The sequence below is a fragment of the Staurois parvus genome, unplaced genomic scaffold, assembly GCF_062004578.1.
Source record: "Staurois parvus isolate SC_StPar_1 unplaced genomic scaffold, SC_StPar_1.0 ptg002140l, whole genome shotgun sequence".
In the NCBI taxonomy this organism is placed as follows: domain Eukaryota; kingdom Metazoa; phylum Chordata; class Amphibia; order Anura; family Ranidae; genus Staurois; species Staurois parvus.
The window spans coordinates 2,058,613-2,080,381 of record NW_028319936.1 but is presented as its reverse complement, the minus strand read 5'-3'; the positions used below and the strand labels follow the sequence as shown (position 1 = coordinate 2,080,381).

The 21,769-nt window shown below is 41.5% G+C and overlaps 1 protein-coding gene across 8 annotated transcripts in view; it reads right to left on the bottom strand.

Moving 5' to 3' along the window:
• Positions 1-534: 534 nt before the first annotated feature.
• The window catches only part of SRRM1 (serine and arginine repetitive matrix 1), a 43,950-nt gene continuing 22,715 nt past the window's right edge, over positions 535-21,769 (bottom strand). For 4 of the 8 annotated variants that reach the window (XM_089665134.1, XM_089665141.1, XM_089665140.1 and 1 more), the window contains 14 exons: positions 20,403-20,506; positions 19,981-20,178; positions 15,900-16,088; positions 15,621-15,740; positions 11,244-11,509; positions 9,197-9,277; positions 7,141-7,227; positions 4,945-5,086; positions 4,784-4,825; positions 4,075-4,179; positions 3,469-3,945; positions 3,186-3,378; positions 1,835-1,999; positions 535-1,523 (listed from right to left, as the gene is read on the bottom strand). In XM_089665134.1, the coding sequence (XP_089521260.1) occupies positions 1,419-1,523; positions 1,835-1,999; positions 3,186-3,378; positions 3,469-3,945; positions 4,075-4,179; positions 4,784-4,825; positions 4,945-5,086; positions 7,141-7,227; positions 9,197-9,277; positions 11,244-11,509; positions 15,621-15,740; positions 15,900-16,088; positions 19,981-20,178; positions 20,403-20,506 (2,274 nt within the window). In that variant the 3' untranslated portion in view covers positions 535-1,418. Of the gene's footprint in view, positions 1,597-1,834; positions 2,000-3,185; positions 3,379-3,468; positions 3,946-4,074; positions 4,180-4,783; positions 4,826-4,944; positions 5,087-7,140; positions 7,228-9,196; positions 9,278-11,243; positions 11,510-15,620; positions 15,741-15,899; positions 16,089-19,980; positions 20,179-20,402; positions 20,507-21,769 lie in introns of all 8 variants that reach the window. The other 4 variants (XM_089665135.1, XM_089665138.1, XM_089665136.1 and 1 more) reach the window with 4 other exon arrangements.

Here is a 21,769-nt window from a genome sequence, read left to right as displayed (position 1 = left end):
TCTTTTGGGCCAGTTTTCTATTGATTTAAAAAAAAAAAATCATGCAACATCCATTACCATTTACTAACAAAAGAAAGCCCAATTTGTCTATGTATATATGTATAATCCTCCTAGATGCACAAATTAGTTGTGATGGTATGTACAATTTTACCACGTCAAAATTGTGTTCAAGCAGTAAGATTTGTTTTACCCTCAGTCACTAAGGGTTGATACTTGCAGCACATAAGTGATCCTTAACATTTTTATTTAACAAATCCAGTAATCTAGTGGGCTCTTTCCAGCCTTTAATACTGAAATAGGTTTCACTGACCTGACAGTCACCATGAAGATTGACTGTGTGTACATTTCTGAATGTTATTACCAGCATTTATATTGTCAAACTAAAATAACCACAAACAGAATTGGCTGCTCCATATACATATTTTACAAAAACAAATTATTCCTAGTGGCAGAGAAAATACACCAATAAAATACAATGATCAGAATCTGTGTCTGTGACAGAATGTCAGCAAAGAAAGTAAGGCGAGACCCCAACCCTTAAAAAAAACCTTTAATGACATAGTCATGAAATTCCAGTGTTCCAAGTTAACTGTTCAAATGAAAAACTTATCCACAACACTGTGGTGACAAGGACATTTGATGAATACAACAGACCCAGAGGTAAACTTGTTTTTGTGGCCACATACAAAAAGGTATACAGAGCAAAAAAGCCGCATTACACCACAACTGTTACCCCTTACATATTCTGCATCCACCTTCTTAACCATTACACCAGTCAGTATGCTCTTCACATATGGTTATGAAATTAAATGGTCTGTAAAATGTATTCAATCTGGAAATAAATGGCAAGACAATGGAAGATATTAAAAGCACGCATCAGGAGAAAAATCAAAATTTCATTTCCGACAGAAGAGGAATGAACTAATACAGTAAGGGGCCTAAGACTGCACAGTCGAACCGCATATCTTGCAGCTGAGGTTGTCAAACTCCTTGAGCCACTGTGTGGATGATTTATAGGGATAACAAAGCAAAACCTCATCTATTAACAATTGGAAAAAACTTCCGTGCAATAAAGGAAACCAATAATGAGGGAAATTCAAAGGCTGCCACAGTTCAGACCACCTGAAAATGGAAGTTGCCAGGCTGACATGTTGATCCCTTAGATTCAGTATGGATTGGAACAAGTATGCACAAGTGCAATAAGAGGAACATCAGAACTTCTGATCTGCATGCTTGCTCCTGGTTAGTGACTAGTAAGTAGTGATTCCAGAGGTACAGCACAACAGTATGGCAACCAGGATTTTCAATAGTAGAAGCAATGGCAGACAAATGTTTTCCAAATCACAAGTTTCCTTTCAGCCATATGAAAAAAAAAATTATATAAAATTTACACTATTGTAACTGGAAAGCGAACACCACTAGGACTGAGGGGAAACCTGCGCTTTTCTCATGGAACGCAGAGCCTTCTCTCGTAAATGCTTCTCCAGATCGTCTAGATTTCCATCGCCATCACTTTCAGTCTCCTGGTGGGGGGGAAATGTACAGGATTTTTGTTTAGGGAGGTACACGCCCGGCATCAGCAGAATTTTTATTACGCTGCAGCAGAAGACAGAAAAGGAGGCAGAACAGTGATTTGCTACCGAAACTTGTTAATGGGGCGCCCTTATATCTCCCACCCCCAGAATTAATAGCGTCTACAAGATACAGCATATCCTTATATGCCGACATGACTGTAAGTTTCTGGAACCGGGGGAAATGCAAGTTTCGGGAGCTGGATGGATTTGGATGGTAGTGTGCAAAATGTGAAGCCTCAGCAAACATGCGCCTGCCTCACCTTCTTGGCTTCAATGTCTGCATCAGGTTCACCAGGTTCTGGAGATGCAGCAGCTACAGCCTTCTCTTTCTTATGTTTTTTGTGTTTCTTGTGCTTCTTATCCTTTTTGTGTTTCTTGTCCTTTTTCTTCTTTTTCTTTTTACCTCCACCATCTTGATCAGATGTCTACAAAAACAAACAGAGTACTTAAAATATTGGCTTCACGTCAGGTCTCTGTAAAATAATTTTTTCAGCAATATCATTCAAGTCATGAAAAAAGCAACCTTGCCAATTTTCTAAAAAAAAGCTAAACAGAACCTCTATTTGGATTTTTTTTAAAGTGACTAACAGGAATTGTCAGATGCCCACAAACTTCATCATGTACATTTGATCCAATCTACTGACTCCTACATTAGTACTATGTCCTTTATAGCCGTAGAGAAAGCATGCAACCACAATGCTTAGAAGGAGACACAGGCATCTGAAGCTTCTGGAGATGCAGAATGCTAAAAAGTCCAATGGACACAGTAGAACTGTGTGGAGAGGAACCTCTATTTTGATTTTTTTAATTATTTATGAAGTTCAAGTCATACAGGAATAATTCAGTCTAACAGATTTCACTATAAAACACAGCATGGTCAGTGAGCGTTGTGCATATATGATTCAATTATCATTAGATCCCACACAAGGAAGTATTACATTAGTAAACAGCACTAGAACTACAACAGGATCATAGATGAAAGAAACATCAGGTCAGAAACCCTACAACACGGTATGCCCCATTATCGCTACTTAAGGCTTGCCCTGCATAACCTGTTAATTTTTGGATACAAAAAGATTGGGGAGAATGAGTGAGATGAGGCAGGAAAAACCCTGTCTACCCAGGAAAAGAAAATAGAGCAAGAAAATGGGGGGGGGGGGGGTGGGGAGCTGAAGGTTTTGAGGGGGGAGGGAAAGAGGGTGTGTGTGTGCACGCCACCCAAGCAATACCGTACATCAATATTGTGATTTTTAAGTTACTGACAGGGCTGTTTTGAAGGAGGGAGGTGGTACAGAATTTTTTCAAAAACACACTGACAATCTGGACATGTTAAGCTGAAACAAAGAAGTCTGTAAATATGCATCCTAGGCATGCTTTTTACCATATAATAGATATGCCCTCTAGTATGCAATCATAAACAGACCTGCCCTCTAGTATGCAACAAAGGATAACGGGGGAAAGAAAATCATTGTACCTCTACTAGTTATGAAACAAACACTGTTTATTTAAATGGTCTAGAAGTGCCATCAGACCTTGAAAGCAGTTTTCACTTCTGTATTTTAAAATGTTAGCTTTTCTAGTTTTTTTTTTCCAGCAGTGTAGCATAAATACCTGAGCTGGAGATGGGCTGGGTGTGGCGCTCTTGGTTTTCTTAGCAGGTGCCGGAGCTGGGGACCAGTTGCCAGATTGAGAACGAGATCTAGACCGGGATGGAGGGACTATTTGTTTATTGGGAGCTGGCTCAGGGGACCCAGAAACAGATCGTGATGATGAACCTCTTGCAAGCTGTGGACTGGGAGATTCCCTAAGATGAAAAGCAAATAATATATAGTTCAGACTGAATATTTCTATAGCAGATTATTATACAGTAAAAAGAATGATCAAAAAAAATTACTTTTTAGGTTTCTTCAGTTCTGGAGTCCTTGATACTCGTCTAATAGGCCTGCTGCTTGGTGAAGGGGACTGCTGCCTTCTTGGAGGAGATGAAGACCCTCCTCTCCTGTGTGTCGGAGGACTCTCAGAACTTCGAGCTGCTCGTGGACGTGGAGAAGGTGAGGAACGTTTAGCCTGTGGTGGGGACCGAGTTTCTCGCCCTGCCCGGCTAGGAGAAGTTCCCTTACGGTGTTTAGAGGGTAGCGATGGAGAATGCCTCTTTCCTCCAGGTGATCCTTTATGTTTCTGTGGAGGTGAATGTGATACTCTGCGCTTTGATGGAGGAGGAGGAGGAGACTGTGATACTCGGCGCTTTGGAGGTGGCTGGGGCAGTGGTGAAGAAGTTCTTCTTTTTGGGGGAGGAGAGGGGGAGTACCTCCTTTGAATGGGTGGTGAGTACCGTCTTTGAGAAGAAGAATGCCTGTGAGGTGATGGAGATCTATAAAACAATAAAAAAAAAAATGTAACTGCCATTTTTACACTCCATGAAATGTGGCATAAAGAGGAGTTAAACTAAAAAATCTAACAATTACTTCATCGATTTTGATTTCCCTTTTAAGCCATTTACCTGCGCCTTTGAAGAGAAGGAGAGCGTCGCCGCCTGGGAGGTGGAGCAGGAGAAGGACTGCGCCTTCTTCTGGCAGGAGGTGGAGTCGGACTCCTCCTTCTTCTGCTGTAGAATGAGAACATAAAAATTTTTCTGTTTACAAAACATGCAGCAGTGCTATTTTATAAAAATGTAAATATAAACTTTCGTAGTGTATGTATTTTTTTTTGGTTTAGGGTGGAGCAGAAAATAGTTAAAATCCTTTTCAGTTTTTTCCCCTTGCTGTCTGTACCCTATGAGGGACATTTCACTTCACTTTCTGTCCCAGAGACATAACAGAATACAGGATTAATTATCCGCAAAGAAAGTCCAATTTAAATTGAGACGTGATAGGGACAGCAACAATAAAAATAAAATGGAGGAGGCAACAAAACAACTTAAGGTCACCATAACAACCAAGGCTTGAATGAGAATGGAGGTTAAGAGGGGTAAAGAACAAACATAGCTAGTGAAAATGGACCGTCCATTCAAATGGGCACACTGGCTATTACACTTGCTGAAAGCTATGATTAGGGATATATTAAATGCAAAGTTAAACAAGATAAAGTAATACAAATAGTAAACCAATGATAGTAGTACGTTATATAAAACGCCACTAGCAGAGCAGTCTACTCAATCACTAAACTACCTACATCATCAGCAAGAGGACAATAGCCATGTCTAAACCAACCTTTTAAGAAGAGGTGACTGCCACCTTTTCACAGTCTGCATCCTGACAGCAAAAGGGAAATAAACAGTTTCAAGCTCATTGTATCCTAAAAATGTATACTTGTAAATATGAAAAAATAAAAATGATGTGCAGATGTGTGTGTGCATGTGTAGTAGTAGTACCGTGGAGATGGATCCCGAGGTCTCTTCTTTGAAGGTGAAGGGCTTCTTGATGTTGAATGCCTGCGCCTTCTGCCAACCTCTCCATTCTTCACTGCAATGCGCTTTGGCCTTTCATCCTCTGAAGAGGAGGATGATCCAGAGTCTATAAAATTACAGAAATCAGATTTTAATCACTATATATATATATATATATATATATATATATATATATATATATATTCCCTGGACAAATAAAACCTAAGTTTTCCACTTTTCTAGGGATCATTACAGGAATTCAATTCACCTTACCAGCTTCAAGGTTTCATAAGAATAACGCCAATCTCACCAGGTGGATTTTTTTTCTTAACAGACAATCGTATTTTTGCAGGCACATGTCATGTGCTCCAACTTGCTCATGTGCAATACAATATTGAAAGGCTGGGTATGACATTTTAAACATGGAAGCTAGAAGCAGCCTTAAGAAGGCTGAAGGGCAAGGAGAGGCAGCATGGACATATGTAAGTGTGCTTGTTTAGACACACTGATTCACAGACTGCCATTTTCTTTAATGGTGGGGGGGGGATTTCTTTAACCACTTGCCATCTGCCTGCTGTTTATAAACGGCAGGACGGCGGCACTCCAGGGGCGGGTTGCCGTCATAAACGACACCCGCATTTTCTAGCTGTGTGCGCTCCCAGGGAGCCTGCAGCACCGCGATCCGGTGCCCGCTGTGTGGAACACTGATCGTTGGATGGGACCTCTGTGCGAGGTCCCGATCATGTGATCACTCATTGGCCAATCAGTGATCACATGCAGAGTAGTAAGCAAGATGTCACTTGTGACATCATTGCTTACGTGTAAAATCTGTGAATGATCACAAAGGTCACATGGTATAAGGCTATTCACAACAGCCTTGTACCATGTGACAAGCTGTGACCAATCACAGCTCACACAGTATTTCTCAATGGCTGCAAGAATGCAGCTAGAGAGAAGGAGAAATGATTGCTTTTACAGCCTTTATGGGTGTAAAAGCAATCAGTGTAAAAAAAATAAAATAAATAAAAATCTTCATCACCCCCCACAAGTAGTACAGTTGTCACCATTGTGACACTGTTCTGCTAGGGCAGTGGTCGGCAAGCCGCGGCTCGAGAGTCACATGCGGCTCTTTACACATTTTAATGCGGCTCTTCTGTGTGCCGGGTGCCCGCTCCCCTCCCTCCTCTCGGGCGGCCGCCCCAAAAGTCAGGACTCTGCAGCTAGCCCAGCAATGGGCAAACTACGGCCCGCGGGCCGTATACGGCCCCGGCGGACCTTTTAATCCGTCCCACGGAGCGTGGCAAACATTGGCTGTCAGGATGTAGGCGGGGCAGCGTGACGAACTCCTCTCCTCTCACAGTCCGCCCTGAAGACCGGAACGGCGCGGGAACACGGCGAGAGGAACGCGCGGAGCAAAGGTAAGTGAATTGACACAATATGGGGGATGAATTACTATAGGGGGGATGAATTACTATATGGGGGATGAATTACTATGGGGGATGAATTACTATATGGGGGATGAATTACTATATGGGGGATGTATTTTCAGTTTTAAAAATGTGGCTCTCAAAATAAATTTCAATCGTGGTTTTGGCGAGATTTGGCTCAGTTGAAAAAAAAAGGTTGCCCACCACTGTGCTAGGGTGACAGTATGTAAAAAAAAAAAGTAAAGAAAATGTTTAAAAATTATAATTTTTGATTATAACCTAATTTGGGTTATTTTTTTTTACTAAAAAGATAACGGAATAAAGTTTGGCCAAGATTTATGATGAAATACTATTTGCAAAATTTTATTTCAAAATTTTTGGACTTTTTCATTTACATAGCAAAAAAAATAAAAATCCCAGTGGTGAATAAATACCACCAAAATAAAGTTTTATCTGTCTCAAAAAAAATGGTAAAAAAAAAAAATATGGGTACAGTGTTGCAGGACCGCGCAATTGTCATTCAAATTGTGATAGTGCTGAAAGTTGAAAATTGGCCTGGACAGGAAGGGGGTGAAAGTGTCCAGACTTGAAGTGGTTAAAGTAACTGTCAAAGTTGATGACTAGGAGTTTTGATAAAGGGTGTTTAATGGGTATGCATATGTACTTACCTGCATCAATGAAAACAGTGACATTTCAAGCACTGATTACAGAAGAGGAAATTATTTGTACTATAAAAACAAAATGTAATTCATACCAGAGGACGACTGTTGATTCTGTCTTCTGTACTGACGACGCTGCTGTACTGAATCAGAAGCTCCCATTTTGCCTCCTTTTTCATCATCTACAAAAATAAATTCTCAACTTGAACATTCTTTAGCAGTTCAGAATTAGGCTATTAGGAAGGAACATATACTATATATTTAAGTGTTTCTCAACCTTTTTTCAGTTATGGAGCCTTTTAAAAGTATCTTCAGTCTTGAAGGCTTCCCAGTCTAAGGCTAAGTTCACATTATTGCATGTCGGTAACGTTCACAAAACTGCACACTCAACACACAAATGCACTGCTCTTTAGCAGACGTGTGGGGTGCTATTAATTGCAGCCCTACACATCAGCAAATATAGCATTTTCACACATGCCAATTCGCATGGTGCAGCAGCACCAGGTCCAAACTTCTTTTGCCATGTTTCTGTGGGTAAGGCAGCCCCTGAAATAAACGGGCTTGCTGCCCTACAGGCAGCTGCACAGATGTGAATTAAGTAAGGGCTTGTTCATACGTGAGGTTGGGGGGCGGTAAGATCATGAAGTTGACCCATGTTTTTACCATCCCAAACTGCTCCCCTTTAGCTGCAGAGGCAACAGCTGGGATCATACACATGCAGTGGCAGGAATTGTACTCTGTCAAGTTGAGCACGCAGTACCTCCCACCGAATGCGATCGGACTGCAGCCACCCTGCATCTGCATGCATTGCTCGCAGTTACAGCAAGGTGGTGCTGCATTTAAAAAAGGGATAAAATGGGCAGTGAGGAGGCAACATATTGACTCCTCACCTCCTGTCAAATACCTCTTAAAAGCAATTCACGCAATCTAGATGTAAAAGTTACATTATTATTATAAAACAGTATTTATATAGCGCCAAAAGGTTTGTTCAGCGCTGTACATTATAGTGGGGGACAGTACATGAGACAATACAGTAACAGAATACACGAGGGGTTCGAAGGCCCTGCTCTTTCGAGCTATCTACATACACACGTGCGTATAAATGTAAACACTCACACACAAACTTACATATACACACACTTAAACTCACATACAGAGGTTAGACAAAAATATGGAAAACTACATGATTTGCAGCTGTGAAAGTGACGACGCTTCACGTTGAAAGCGGAAGTGATGAAACATTCTTTTGCTTCCACTGTGTAATAAGACACCTGGCTAACAGGTGGGAAACCTCACTTTTGTCATTCACTGCGTGCGCTGCTAGTACTACGGAGTATTGTCAGAGCTTACCAAGCTTCAAAGGAGGGCAAATTGATGGTGCCCGCTTAGCAGGTGCCTCTGTGACTGAAGTTGTCAATTTTCTGTGTACAGAATTTGCAAGGTACAGTATCAAAAGGTTATGATGGCACATACAGTTTCCAGGAAAACATCTGATAAGTGCAGTCGACATGGTCAACTGACCAAAAGAGACAAAAAAAGGACACTGTGCAGTATTGTGACAGGTAATAAGAAAACTGTTACAAAAGTGACTGCAAAGCTCAATCTCAGTCCTGTGAAGACACTTTCCAGGAAACTGTATATGCCGTCATAACCTTTGATACTGTACATCGCGATACGGCAAATAATTTGGCAACTTCAGTCACAGAGGCACAATCACTGCAGGCAGCAACAATTTGCTCACACTGATCAACTGTTACATTACTTCTGCTTTCAAAACATGATGTCACTTTCACACCTGCAAATTATGTAGTGTTTTTATTTTTTTTGTGTAACCCATGTACATATAAGCCTTTTAAAAAACAAAACTGCAGTACTGTACCTACACCCACACTGCAAGGTACTGCACTGTAAAGAAGACAAAGCAGATCAGGACTAAGGAAAAGCGCTCCGCATTCCACTGCTCTGCACTCGATGTGCTGATGTAGAGTTCAGCGGAGCAATGGAAGCTCAATGTCAACCGTTCTCAGCAAGGAAGCTGCAGCACCCCTGAGGAACATACAGCACCCCAGTTGAGAAAGGCTGTATCAATATTCATTGAGTATTATCTATCATTGAAAAATATTACTGTTTGATATTGAGTGATCACCTCACCTGAATCAGATGTGTCTCTTTTGCGAGGTTTTGGAGGTGGTGATGGGGTCTTTCGCTTTTCCGGAATTTTGTGTTTTGGTACTAGATAGTAGAAAAGGATATTTAAATTAAACATGACAAGAAAAAACTATGAGTAAAGTCATAATGACATGGGATACAGTCTCAACACCAAAAAAACTGTTGCTGTAACTCCCCAAAAAGCTGTAGCTAGCTTCAGCCATTATGTAAAGTCCTTTGAAAATAGATTTATGGGTGTCGGAAAAACTCAAAACAAAGTAATATACAGTAAAAGCATAAAGACAACAGCATAAAAATAGATATACATTTTTGCTCTCATTAAATTCTGCATCAGACTTGTACTTTCAATGGACTGGAATCAAACATGCATAGATATACACCCTGCTCCAAATTATTATGCAAATATTTTTCTCATTTACCTAAATAATTGATGTAAATAACAGTCAGCATAATTCTCATGTTATCAATTATTAAGAGTACAATTCAAATTTTATTGAACAAACCTCCTAATGATAACAGTATTTTTTTTAAACATAAACTTACAATGCACTGTTTCAAATTATTACACACAGTAAGTTTCAAAACACTTTATAGGTTGTAAAGAACTGAAAATTGTCATTTGTTGTGTTTGCAGCATATTTACTGAAATCAAAAGCTATTTCAATCAAACTTTTACCAGCATTTTAACTTTTTAAACATTTTAACAGGTCATGTTACATTGTAACATAGGACCCCTGATTTGATAGCAGCTTCACAAGTCTTGCATCCATTGAACTTGTGAGTTTTTGCAGTTTCTGCTTGAATTTGTTTGCAAGATGTCAGAATAGCCTCCCAGAACTGCTGTTTGGATGTAAACTGCCTCCCACCCTCACAGAACTTTTGCTTGAGGATGCTCCAAAGGTTCTCAATAGGATTGAGGTCAGGGGAGGATGGAGGCCACACCATGACTTTCTCTTTTATCCCCATAGCAGCCATTGATGCAGAGGTATTCTTTGCAGAATGAGATGGTGCATTGTCATGCACGAAGATGATTTAATTACGGAAAGCATAGTTCTTCCTTCTGTACCAGGGAAGAAAGTGGTCAGTCATAAACTCCACATACTTTGCAGAGGTCATCTTTACACCTTCGGGGACACTAAAGGGGCCGGTCCAGCTCTGTTCCCATGATTCCGGCCCAAAACATGACTCTACCACCGCCTTGCTGACGTCGCAGCCTTGTTGGAACAGGGTGGCCGTCCACCAACCATCCACTACTCCATCCATCTGGACCATCCAGGGTTGCACGGCACTCATCAGTGAACAGGACTGTTTGAAAATTAGTCTTCATGTATTTTTCTGCCCAATGCAGCCATTCCTGCTTGTGGGCATTGGTTAGTGGTGGCCGAATAGGTTTATGCACAGTTACAAGACTCTGAAGGACTCTACACCTTGATGTCCGTGGGACTCCAGAGGCACCAGCAGCTTCAAATATCTGTTTGCGGCTATGTAATGGTATTTTAGCAGCTGCTCTCTTGATCCGATGCATGGATCTGGCAGAAATCTTCCTCAATGTGCCTTTATCTGCACAAACCTGTCTGTGCTCTGAATCGGCCACAAATCTCTTAATAGTGCGATGATCACGCTTGAGTTTTCGTGACATATCTAATGTTTTCATACCTCGTCCAAGGCATTGAACTATTTTACTCTTTTCGGCAGCAGAGAGATCCTTTTTCTTTCCCATATTGCCTGAAAATAGTGCTCTGCTTAATAATGTGGAACACCCTCCTTTAGTAGTTTTTCCTTAAATTGGGCTCACCTGCCAATCTAATTATCACAGGCGTCCGAGATTGTTTTCAGTGATCAAAAGAGCCCTGACACACAATGCCATCCATGATTTAAACTAAAAAACAAAATATTTAATCTTTGTGACACTTAAAAGAGAGTTTGCATAATAATTTGGAAAAGGGTGTAAATGTACTGATCAGTTGTTCCTGCAAAACCAAGACATCAAGGCCATACAAGAACAGAAAATAGGGAAGATAAAACCTACTTTGTGCACGAGAAGGAGAAACAGATCCTCGAGACTTTCTGGGGCGAGAGGACTGTGGGGAAGGAGAATGCCTTTTTGGAGGTGGACTTGGTGGAGGAGATTGCCTATAGCGCCTTCTTGGAGGACTTGCAGATGGGGAGGAACGGCGAGGCTTGCGTGGTGGGCTAGAGGACATTCTCTTAGGTGGTTTCTTTGGAGGAGGTGGCGATCGCGATGAGGAGGAGGAGCTGCTGCTTCCAGACACTGATGCTGAAGAGCGTCGCCTTCTGTGTGATACATTTTTTTTTAAAGTTACTTCTCTAACACAGGCATGCACAAACATAAAATATAAAGCTAATGCTATCTACGAAGTGCACAAAAATTAATCCTATAGACAGACTATATACAGATGTTCCTTTTTCCTTAAAGCAGTAGTAAACCACAGAAAACAAAGTCCCTGCAATGTAATGTCATAATGTGCTAGCACATTATGAAAGACTTGCCTTATAACGAAGACCTCCTGCGGCACGCTGTCACCACTTTAGAGGCTTCCATCTTCACCTGGTCTTCCTTCCGGGTTCGCGAGCTCTGGCTGTCTGGCTTGCCGGGCCATGATGACATTGTTCCCACGCATGCGAGCGGGAGCCCCAGGCCACGGCACAGTACCCTGAAGGAATGTTATGAGTATACCGTTCCTTCAGTGCCATGTGCCAGCTCTAAGAGCGAGCAAATATCACCTAAATGCGTCACGTTTAGGAGATATTTCACCTACAGGTAATCATTATAAGCTTACCTGTAGATAAAAGTTATTAAAAAAAAAAAGTTTTACTACTACTTTAACCATTTCAATACCAGGTACTTTTGCCCCCTTCCTGCTCAGACCAAATTTCCAGCTTTCTGCGCTCTCAGTTTGAATGACAATTGAGCGGTCATGCAACACTACCCAAACTAAATTTTTAGCATTTTGTTCACACAACTAAAGCTTTCTTTTGGTGATCTATAATCATTACTAGGTTTTATTTTTTATTACATTTAAAAAAAACAAAAAACACCCAAACATTTTGAAAATTAAACTTTCTTCTTTTCGGTTATAAAAACTTTGCAAATAAATAATTGTTAAAAAATTTAGCCAAAATGTACACAGCTACATTTCTTTGGTGAAAATAACCCAAAATTAGTGTATATTATTTAGTCTATAGGAAAGTTATAGAGTCCACAAACTATGGTATAGATCTGAAAAAAAAAAATCAAATCCTGCTGTACGACAACTGATCTAATTTCCTGAGGCCCCAAAAATGTCAGGACAGTAAAGATATCCCCCAAATTACCCATTTTTGGAAGGGAGACAGCCTGCGGTATCTAGTAAGGGGCATGGTCAGTTTTTTTCAAGTTGTCTTTTTTTGGAAAATAAATGAAAAAAAATTTTCACCATCATTTTTTTTTCACCTTCACCAGTAGTCATCATATAACTGGTGTGGCGATGAGTATGTAGAGAGGACATACATTCTCATAGCACTTATCTAAGGTAAAAGGCCAACACCACCTTAGGAAGGAAGGTCAGCAGAGGACAAAGGACTGCCTTGTCCTTGTGCAACACCAAAAAAGGTTGCTTACAAAAAAGCGCTGCAAGCTTGGACAATCGATGAACAGATGTGATTGCCACCAGTCTTTTGCGACAGTGATGAAATGGGAATATCTTGGATATTCTCAAAGGGATGTTTTGAGAATCTGAAAAAACAAGATTCAGCTCCCAAGGCGGTAGAGGGAGGCCTAGGCAGCAGAGGCACGCAAGTGACCCCCTGAAGAAAAGTGCAAACCAAAGGCAGAAGTGATTGATGGAAGCTACAATTAGTGCAGCATCCGTGTTAATGTCCCTCCAACTGAGGGAGAGGAAGGTTTTTCCAGACAAAAAAAGTGGGGAGTGAATCCACTGAGAGCGGATGGGAAGATCAAGAAACCCGTAAACTCTCCTCCACTTGGCAAGATCTCTCAGTACAGAGGCATACGGAACTGCCTTGAAGGAGGCCACCCAGAATCCTCATGCATAACCGAATGGGGGCCATCCGCAGAGAAAGGAGGCGGCAAACAAAGACAGCTTCTGGAGTTTCTCCTGAGAAAAACACTGGTCACAGATATGTGCAGCAAGATTCCCAGGTATTCCAGGTGTGGGGAAGGAATCAGAACTCACCCACCCATGATCCTCCAGGGTCCTGATCATAATAACTAGTTTACGCTCCAACTTTGAAGCCGCCTGGACTCGCAGGAGTAGATTGTTTTGATATCCCATGATCGAAATTCCCCACAATTGCAGGAGGGCCAGGACTTTGGTAAAGACTCGTGGAGTCGAAACCAGAATAAGGAGAGCTACAAACTGATAATGCAAGTCCCTGCAAACCGAAGGAACCTCTAATGTTAGCAACAGGTGGGGACATGAAGAAAGGCGTCAATGTTGATAGAGGCCAGAAGGTCCTCTTGGTGTAAGGAGGCTATGACTGAGCGTACCGACTCCATGCAAAACCTGTGCAACCCAGAAAGGAATTCAGGGGCTTTAGGTCCAGAATCAAGACAAACCAGTCTTTCTTCAGAACATTTAAAAGATTAGAAAAGAACCCCTTGAACCGCTCAGAGGACTGATCTGGGGCTATGACACCCTAATCCAAAACGCAGGTCTGCCAGACACTGTGGAGAGAGTAATGATTCAGCAGCAATGACTGAAACTCTATCTGTAGTCAGAAGAGACAACCTACAAGACCCATCTGTCTGCAATGCGAGGAAGCCAGTGATCTGCGAACAAAACGCGCCCCCCCCCCCCCCACCTTGAGGTGTTGTGGTGGGGGCTTCATGTGGAAGTGGCCTTCTCAGATGGCTTGGGGTTCTAAGATTGCCAAGAATGTTTGAAGGCAGGAGGAGGTGGAAGGTTTGGAAGCCTTATCCTTGGAAGAGGAACTATGACAAGGAAAAAGATGTTTGTGGGCTGCAAAAGGACAGTCCCGCCTTGCAATGAGAATCGCTTCTGACGCTAAGTGATGAAGGTGCTCTTGCCCCCCTTGATATATATTCTTGATATCACCCAGGGACACTCAGAACAGACGGTCCCACACAAAAGAGAATTTCCATAACCCCCTTCTTGGAAGTCTGGTCGGCGATAAGCACTTAAGCCATAGGACATGCCATAAGACCACTATGGAGGAGGTCATATGAAAAACCATTTGAATGAGTCAAAGACTGCGCTGCACAGGTATTGGAGCACTTGTGCTAGCTGGTACACTAGTTCAACATAAGCAGGGGAGACTTGCTCAGTAATCAACCTTTGGTGAAGGAGCTTGCCCACTCACTCAGGGCCTGGAAAACCATACTTGAAGCCATGGTCAGACAGATCAAGGCCTGCAAGCTGCATACACTGAATGTGTCATGCTCTCCAACATTTTATCTGAGGGGTACTGCTCATATAGTATAATGGTATCCTTGTTTAGGCAGGAAATAGGGGGGTATACCACAGGAGGGGTATCCCAAATTTTAACAAACAGCAGACAGAAAACTGCAAGGATAGGGAGAACGGCTTGGCCAGGCACATCCATGGTTTGTAGATGAGATCATCAAATAAGGTATTGTATGAAAAAACCTTGGTCCAGTCTCTTTTGTCTGTACATCCCAAAAGAGGCTTGGAAGTCCATAGTCGGGGGGCTGGGAGTCCTCCGTTTTCAGCATTTCCCAGAACACTCAGCATTTTTGCCAACAGGTCCTTTTTGCTGAAAAATGAGGAAGATCCCACCAAAAGGGAAAAGATCTCCAGGAGGAAATCATAGGAGCCAGGGAATACTATAATGTAACCAAACAGCCCCTTCCCCACATGAAAGGCATATTCACGGACCTGAGGGTCAGCCTGGGAAAGAAGAACCCAGTCCAACTGTTTAACACCACTGCCAAGGGGATGAGCCCCCTGCCGATCCTCGATATAGGGGAGGGGATGCGCTCATTGGTGATGCTGGGATCTATGATACCTGGCCTATCATCCAGCAGCACAGCTGACTGAAGAAAAAGACATCTTCAGTGATTGGAGCAAACCCTAAGGAAAAACGAAAAAAAAAAAAAAAACCCTCCAAAAATTGAAAACAATACAACTAAATAAAAAACCTAGAAGCTGGAGAGCTCCCATCCAAACTCTACACAATAACTGAATTCTGTATTGCAGCACCCCTTAGGTGTGCTTTAGTTTTACGTTGCACCTAGCATGTTGCTCCTGAAGGTGGCAGCATCAAATCCATGAAATGGTGAGGCTGTCTTTCCATGGACATTCGAGAAATACAGAATTCTAAAAACAGATTTCTAAAATAGCTATACAGTCTAACAAATTGTGTTTATTATAGACTGTTTTCAAATCGTAACTTTAGTACTTACCGCCTGACTGGACTCCTACTCCTCTTGTGCCTAGGTGGTGGCGGCATGCGGCGAGGAGGACTCCTCCTCCTTGGTGAAGGTCTACGCCGAGGGCTGGGTCTTCTCCTCGGGCTATAAGACCTGAAAAATCACAAAGTGTTTATAACCGCAATCTTTCAATAAAAAAAAAGTTACAACATATTATGTGATGTTAAATACACTTGTGTATTCCATATAAAGAAAATGAAAATTTGTAAAATGCATATAAAAATAATGAAAATGTAATGCCTTGGTAATTACCTAGATCTTGATCGATGACGCCTTCGTGTTCTAGAGTGGGAAGGCGAATGAGACTTAGATTTTGATTTGGAGCGTGAACGTGACCTGTGACGATGTCTCTCTTTCTCTTTTAGCTTTCGTGAGTTTGGCTCAGGTGAGGTTTCCTTTGTATCTGCCACAAGATCTGGTTTGGAAGCTTTCACTATGTCACTGAAGAGAGAAAAGCAGATTGTAATTATTATTATCTCAAGACTTGCATAGGCACCGTTCTGGAAATGCAATAAATTAACAAATAAAAATTACAATAAATTAGTGCACTTGGCAACACGTTACCAAGGCCTATAAAAAAAGTCATAAGTAATTTCTTCTATTTTCACTACTAAATTCTGCAGATTTTTATTCTGGCTAAAGTAATAGGTCTGTTGAAGCACAATGTAAAAAATTAAGGGCTAAAGAAGATGCTAGTGGAAAAAAGTCAAAATTTAGTCCCCCAATGAAATTAGAAAAAAAAAAAAAAATTTGACTTTTGGTTTACCTGTCAAACCTATTTCGTGCAGTACATCGGGTACTTCATATTCACAACTACTTGGGTTATGCTGCCACCTTCAGGTGAATTGACACAAGAGAAAAAAAAAAAGGCAGAATTCACCACCCATGCATAACCCCTTAGCTAAACCTCAGTTTAGTAGCAAGCAATGAGGAACACAAAAGGAGAGGATCCTGTGTCTTTTGATATATTCCAAGAAAATGATTTTACAGGTTAAACAAAAACCTAATTTCTGAATGGTTCATCAGGACACAATGTACTTTCTATTCATGAATATTCAGGAAGTTCCAAAGCAGTGAAGGGAAAGTAGGGGAAAATCTCAATACAAGGCCACCTGCAAGACCTTGCAAAAACTGGCTTTTGCAGTGGCGTGAACATCTAGAGAGAACACAGCAAATGTGTGAAGACAAGACCAGGTGTTAGCCTTACACATGTGAACAGACCCTTGATGCTAAATCATTCAGCAAGCATTAACACTCCAGGAGGAATGGGCCTTGACCAGGAAAGAAGGAACCTTTCCCTTGTTGCCACAAGATGACAAATTAACTAGAAATAGTAGCTAGAGAAGCAGCCTGAGTCTTGTGAGGGTCCTAAAAAAAAACAAACGGAATTAGAAATGAACCTGTAGACTGAGGCCCAGGAAATATTTTTTGTGCAGGAGACTCTGCAAGCCAAAGTAATAGCAACCAAAAAGACAACCTTGTGTGTTGGGAGCGACAAGGAAAGTTCTTGGAGAGGTTCAATGTCTGGAAAACAGACGAGAACAAATTAAGGTTACACTGAGACAAAGGGGGGGACACAGGCAGAGAAATCCATGCGTCACCCTATACAAAGGAACGTGACACGATAGGTCTCTGAACCTGAACAGCCAAGGCTGATCTCTGCCCAATATGCACCCTGTGGCATACCATTGGGGGTTAAACATACAAACTTCGACACCAGACTAAATAAGCTTTCAATGTATAGTGATTATACCTTCCTGGAGATTTACTTTCTTGCTTTGAAGAGGGAAGAAATTACGGAGTCAGAAACACCCCTATCCCTCAAGACTTGAGCTTCAAAAGCCATGCCATCAAAGCAAGCAACTTTAACCTCCTTGGCGGTTTTCCCGAGTGTAGCTCGGGGTAGAATTTCTATACCAAGAACGGTAACCCCGAGCTACACTCGGGCTTACCATGCAGCGTTCTCTGGGGGTCCCTGCAGCACTTACCTTGTCCTTCGCTCCCACGATGTGTCCCCTGCAGCGTCCCCGTCCATCTCCTCCGGCGGATGCCGGCATCTGACTTCCGTGTTCCAGTCCCCGTGACGTCGGAACGTTCGGGCGGCGGAACCGGCAGGAAATTTGAAATTTTTAAAAAATGACATTTTTGCTGTCATTGCTTTTTCACTGCATTTCACATACATTTTGTCCCTACTGCTTTGTCCGGCGCCCTGCCTGCATTTTGACTGTTCTTTCTGCCTGGAAACTTAGAAAAGTCCATGGCGGCCAAAAAGCGTCCCTTTACATCAAAAGCGGTTTTAGAACAGCGATAGTAAATCAGAACCACTTGCAGAATTGAGTGATAATGATTTGTGGGGAAATTCGTCATCAGACACTGAAAACGATTTTGCGACTTTGCTCAGTGATGTGCGAATTTGCCTCTGTATTTCAAATTTCAGTGTTTTTGGTTTGATTATATTATTGAATTAAATTGATTATTATTATATTATTATTTTTTATGATTATTAATTAAATTATAATTTATGATTTTGTGTTTCAAGTTTTATCATATCCGGAATGTTTAATAGACTCTTGTTCGGACAGATTTCAGTGAGTTATTCCTAAAAATTACAGCCTACAATTAAAAACTACATATTTCCATGCAAAAAAATGGTACCGCTTTCAGCACAAAATTCCTGACATGATCATACCGCCAGGGAGGTTAAAGCAGAATGGAAGATCACACACTGTGAAAGCAAGTCTGGCCAATCGGGAAGAGCCCACAGATCATCTGGCCGGAGAATTACAATGTATGCATAACCATGTTCTTCTTGGCCAAGCAGGTGTGCTCAAAATCACAAGCATGCCCTCTACCTTTATCCTGTGCAAAGGCAAAGAATAAGCTACAGTGGAGGAAAGGCAAAGGTCAGGAAGAATTGATCCCACGAAGTCACCAGGGTATCCACCGCAAATGTCTGAGAATCCTTTGTCCAGGACACAAACCTGTCCAGTTTGTTGCTTAATCTGGACGGCAAGATCCACATCTAGTATCCCAATTTTCCGTTTCAGGAATGTGCACGGAAGAGGAGGGTCGACGACCAGATCTTTTTTCTAAGTGGAGCAACTTCTTGTAACTTGATGGTTGATGTATGCCACAACCATGGCATTGTCCAGTGGTACCCTGACAGAGGAATACCGAAGGTAGACAGATCGGTGTATGGGAGCCAGACAAATCACCAAAAATTCCAGAATGTTGATCGGAAACTTCTGCTCCTTTAAAGACCACGATCTCTTAACCAAGAGCAGGTACCTGTCCAAAAAAAGGCACAAATATTTTTTGTTGGGCGGGGGATGGGGGAATTGTGTGTGATCAGAATCACAAGAATACCCTCCAGCAATTAATGCAAGATGTTCTCCATGTTTTGTAACGTTTAGAAGGGGGCTGTGGAGTAATGGTTACCATAATTAACCCTATCTGTACTGTGCTGCAGCTCTTCATTATCAGCTGTAAACTAGATTTGAACAGCATTCTAACAAAGGGTAAAAAAAATTAGAAAACCTCCTCCTGCATTGTATGTCAACTCCTTTACGTCCATGGCATCCAGAAAGTGGGCTTTATTTCTGGGTGCTGCACATATGTGCTCCTGCAACATAACGGTTACCGACAGATCTGGGTCTTGTTCTAACAAACAAAAACTGGGAGAACCGAATCATGTGAATAGCCAAAATTACAGTGATTAATACTGTAAAGAACAGCCTCCGCATTGTTTCTCCCCTGAAACACAGGAGACAGGTTGTCAGAGGTGACCAAGCCCTGGTGGGCGGGGTGAAACATATCAAGGGGTGTGGCTGGAGCTGCGCTGGCTGAGGCCACATTAATCTACACACTAATGCACTGTGTTGCTGAGCGGTGCCTGTTCTCCTATTTGATGCTCCGAGTGGCCAAGTATTATCTTTTTACATAATAAAAGCACTTTCATATTGCACCTAGCTGTGCACTTTGTCTGTTCATGCATTGCAGTTGAAGATCTCCCAGCCTATTGAGGACGCTGGATTCTGCTCTGCCCATTTGTTTACTAAATAATGACTCTTGGCTACTTTTATTTGGATACATCTTCATTTTGTGCCATTTTGCTACATTATCCTTACAGATTTATTAGCTTTGGGGGTTACCATTGCTTGTTGCACACAGTTGTTTTGGTGTACAAGTCTTTGTACATAGACATTTGAGGCATCCTACCACAGTGAAGGGAAATCTCAGCAACGGGAAATAAAAAAAAAAAAAAAAAAAAAGGTAGCTCTACTTTAACAGCAGCAATACATCTAGCAAAGATAGTTGAAGTTTATTAAATTACCTTGACGATGTTGCCTCTTGTACAGACGGTTCCTTCACTTTCAGAGAGGGCTCAGGTTCTTGAATTTCTGCCTCCCTTTTCTCAAAAACTGGAGAAGGACTTGGACTTTTAGTTTTGTGTCTTGGTGAATGAGAGTGGCTTCTTTTCCTCTCTCTCCTTGGAGACCTTCTCCGTGGTGAGGATGACCGAGATTTGCGCCTAAAAAAAAAAAGGGCAAATACAGCCAAAACATAAATATGAACTAGCACTTCACCTGTCAAAGATTAAATTCAAAAATCTTAAGCACATACACAAATTAAGCATAGAAAGAGGTCACTGCTAGATTTGTGCAAGAGTTTTGTCACTTTTTAAATTTTTTGTATCAGAATATGAAATATCACACACTGGGTATTTAGGACCAAAAAACAAAAATATACTCCTACCTTCTTGGAGTTCTAGATCGATCCCTTTTGTCTCTATCATCTTTGTCTCTTCTGTCTTTGTCATCATCTTGCTTCTTTAGAGATGCAAGCTTCTCTTGTTCAATCTAAAAGAAAAGTTTTGACTTAAATATTTGCTGCTGAAAATACAGATTTTTCTTCGTTGTGAAACCTCTTTTCGTAAGTCTCTGACAGCAACCACAGCTACAGTATTTGCAGCTGCTGACTTTTTTTTAATTGCCCGTTAGTCTGAATAAGTGAAACAAATGTATCCAGTGTGGCCAATGCTACAGCTTACCCGTCAGAATGATGCCCAATCTCCAAGATTTCCTGCACTTTTCTAAACACACTCTCGCGCTGGGTAGTTCTAGCTCTCCCAATGTAGCTATTAACATCCACAATAAAGAATACAGGATCACTTTCATGCCTCAGAAGAGTTTGTGCACAGACTGACAGGCAATCTAGCTACACTTGTCATCAGCTCTAATGATAAATTACCTTACTTGTATGTCTAGGAAGGGATCAGGCACAGGCTGAGACAGTAAAGCTGAGTGTCAACAGCTCTGTGTAGACATTTGTCCCATTCATGCAGTTTACATTTGCTTCCAACTATCTCTCAATCAAATTTTGCACACACTTACGACCTGCTAGAGAGAACTTCTTACATTTTACTACAACAGTTTAGCTACAATCACAAGAACATTGGGGCTTGCAAATATGGGGTCTATACTGAAGATTTTGCAAACCAATCTCACGTAGTCATAAATATGAAAAATCTACACCTTTAATCACCAATAATATGAAAAATTTGCCCTAAATCACCTTTGTATAAGTATTCGGAAGAAACCTTCAAAGTTCACTGAAATCTCAGCTATTTTCTTATTACAATAGGTCATGTTTAGTGGTGGTACTGGTACTTTTTTCTGCAGCCTTGACATAAAGGCATCATTTCTGTGGCAAGTGTACAGCAATGAGCATCTGCCTGTTCTTCTTTAGGTGGGCCACATACCCATATGCCCTGAAAATCTACCAAAATATGGTCATGTCCATATATGCTTAATGATCCTGTTCATTGGTATACTTTATCTGGCTGACTTCCTCTGGACCAACTTGTTTGTTAACAGTGGAGTGTTCAACATGAATCTGTGCCCAGACTAGGCCATACTAAAGAATTTAGAGAGAAAACAGGTGGCGCACACCTAGTGCATTATCCAAGGTTTATTGTAGGAGTGAAAGAATAATAAAAACATACTCACAGATGAAGCATGTATCTAAAAAGCATAGAAAAATGACAATGGCCACAATGGCAGGCAAGGTGTTCTCACTGTCAGTGCGGTCAAATGGCTGACGCGTTTCGGGGACGAATCCCT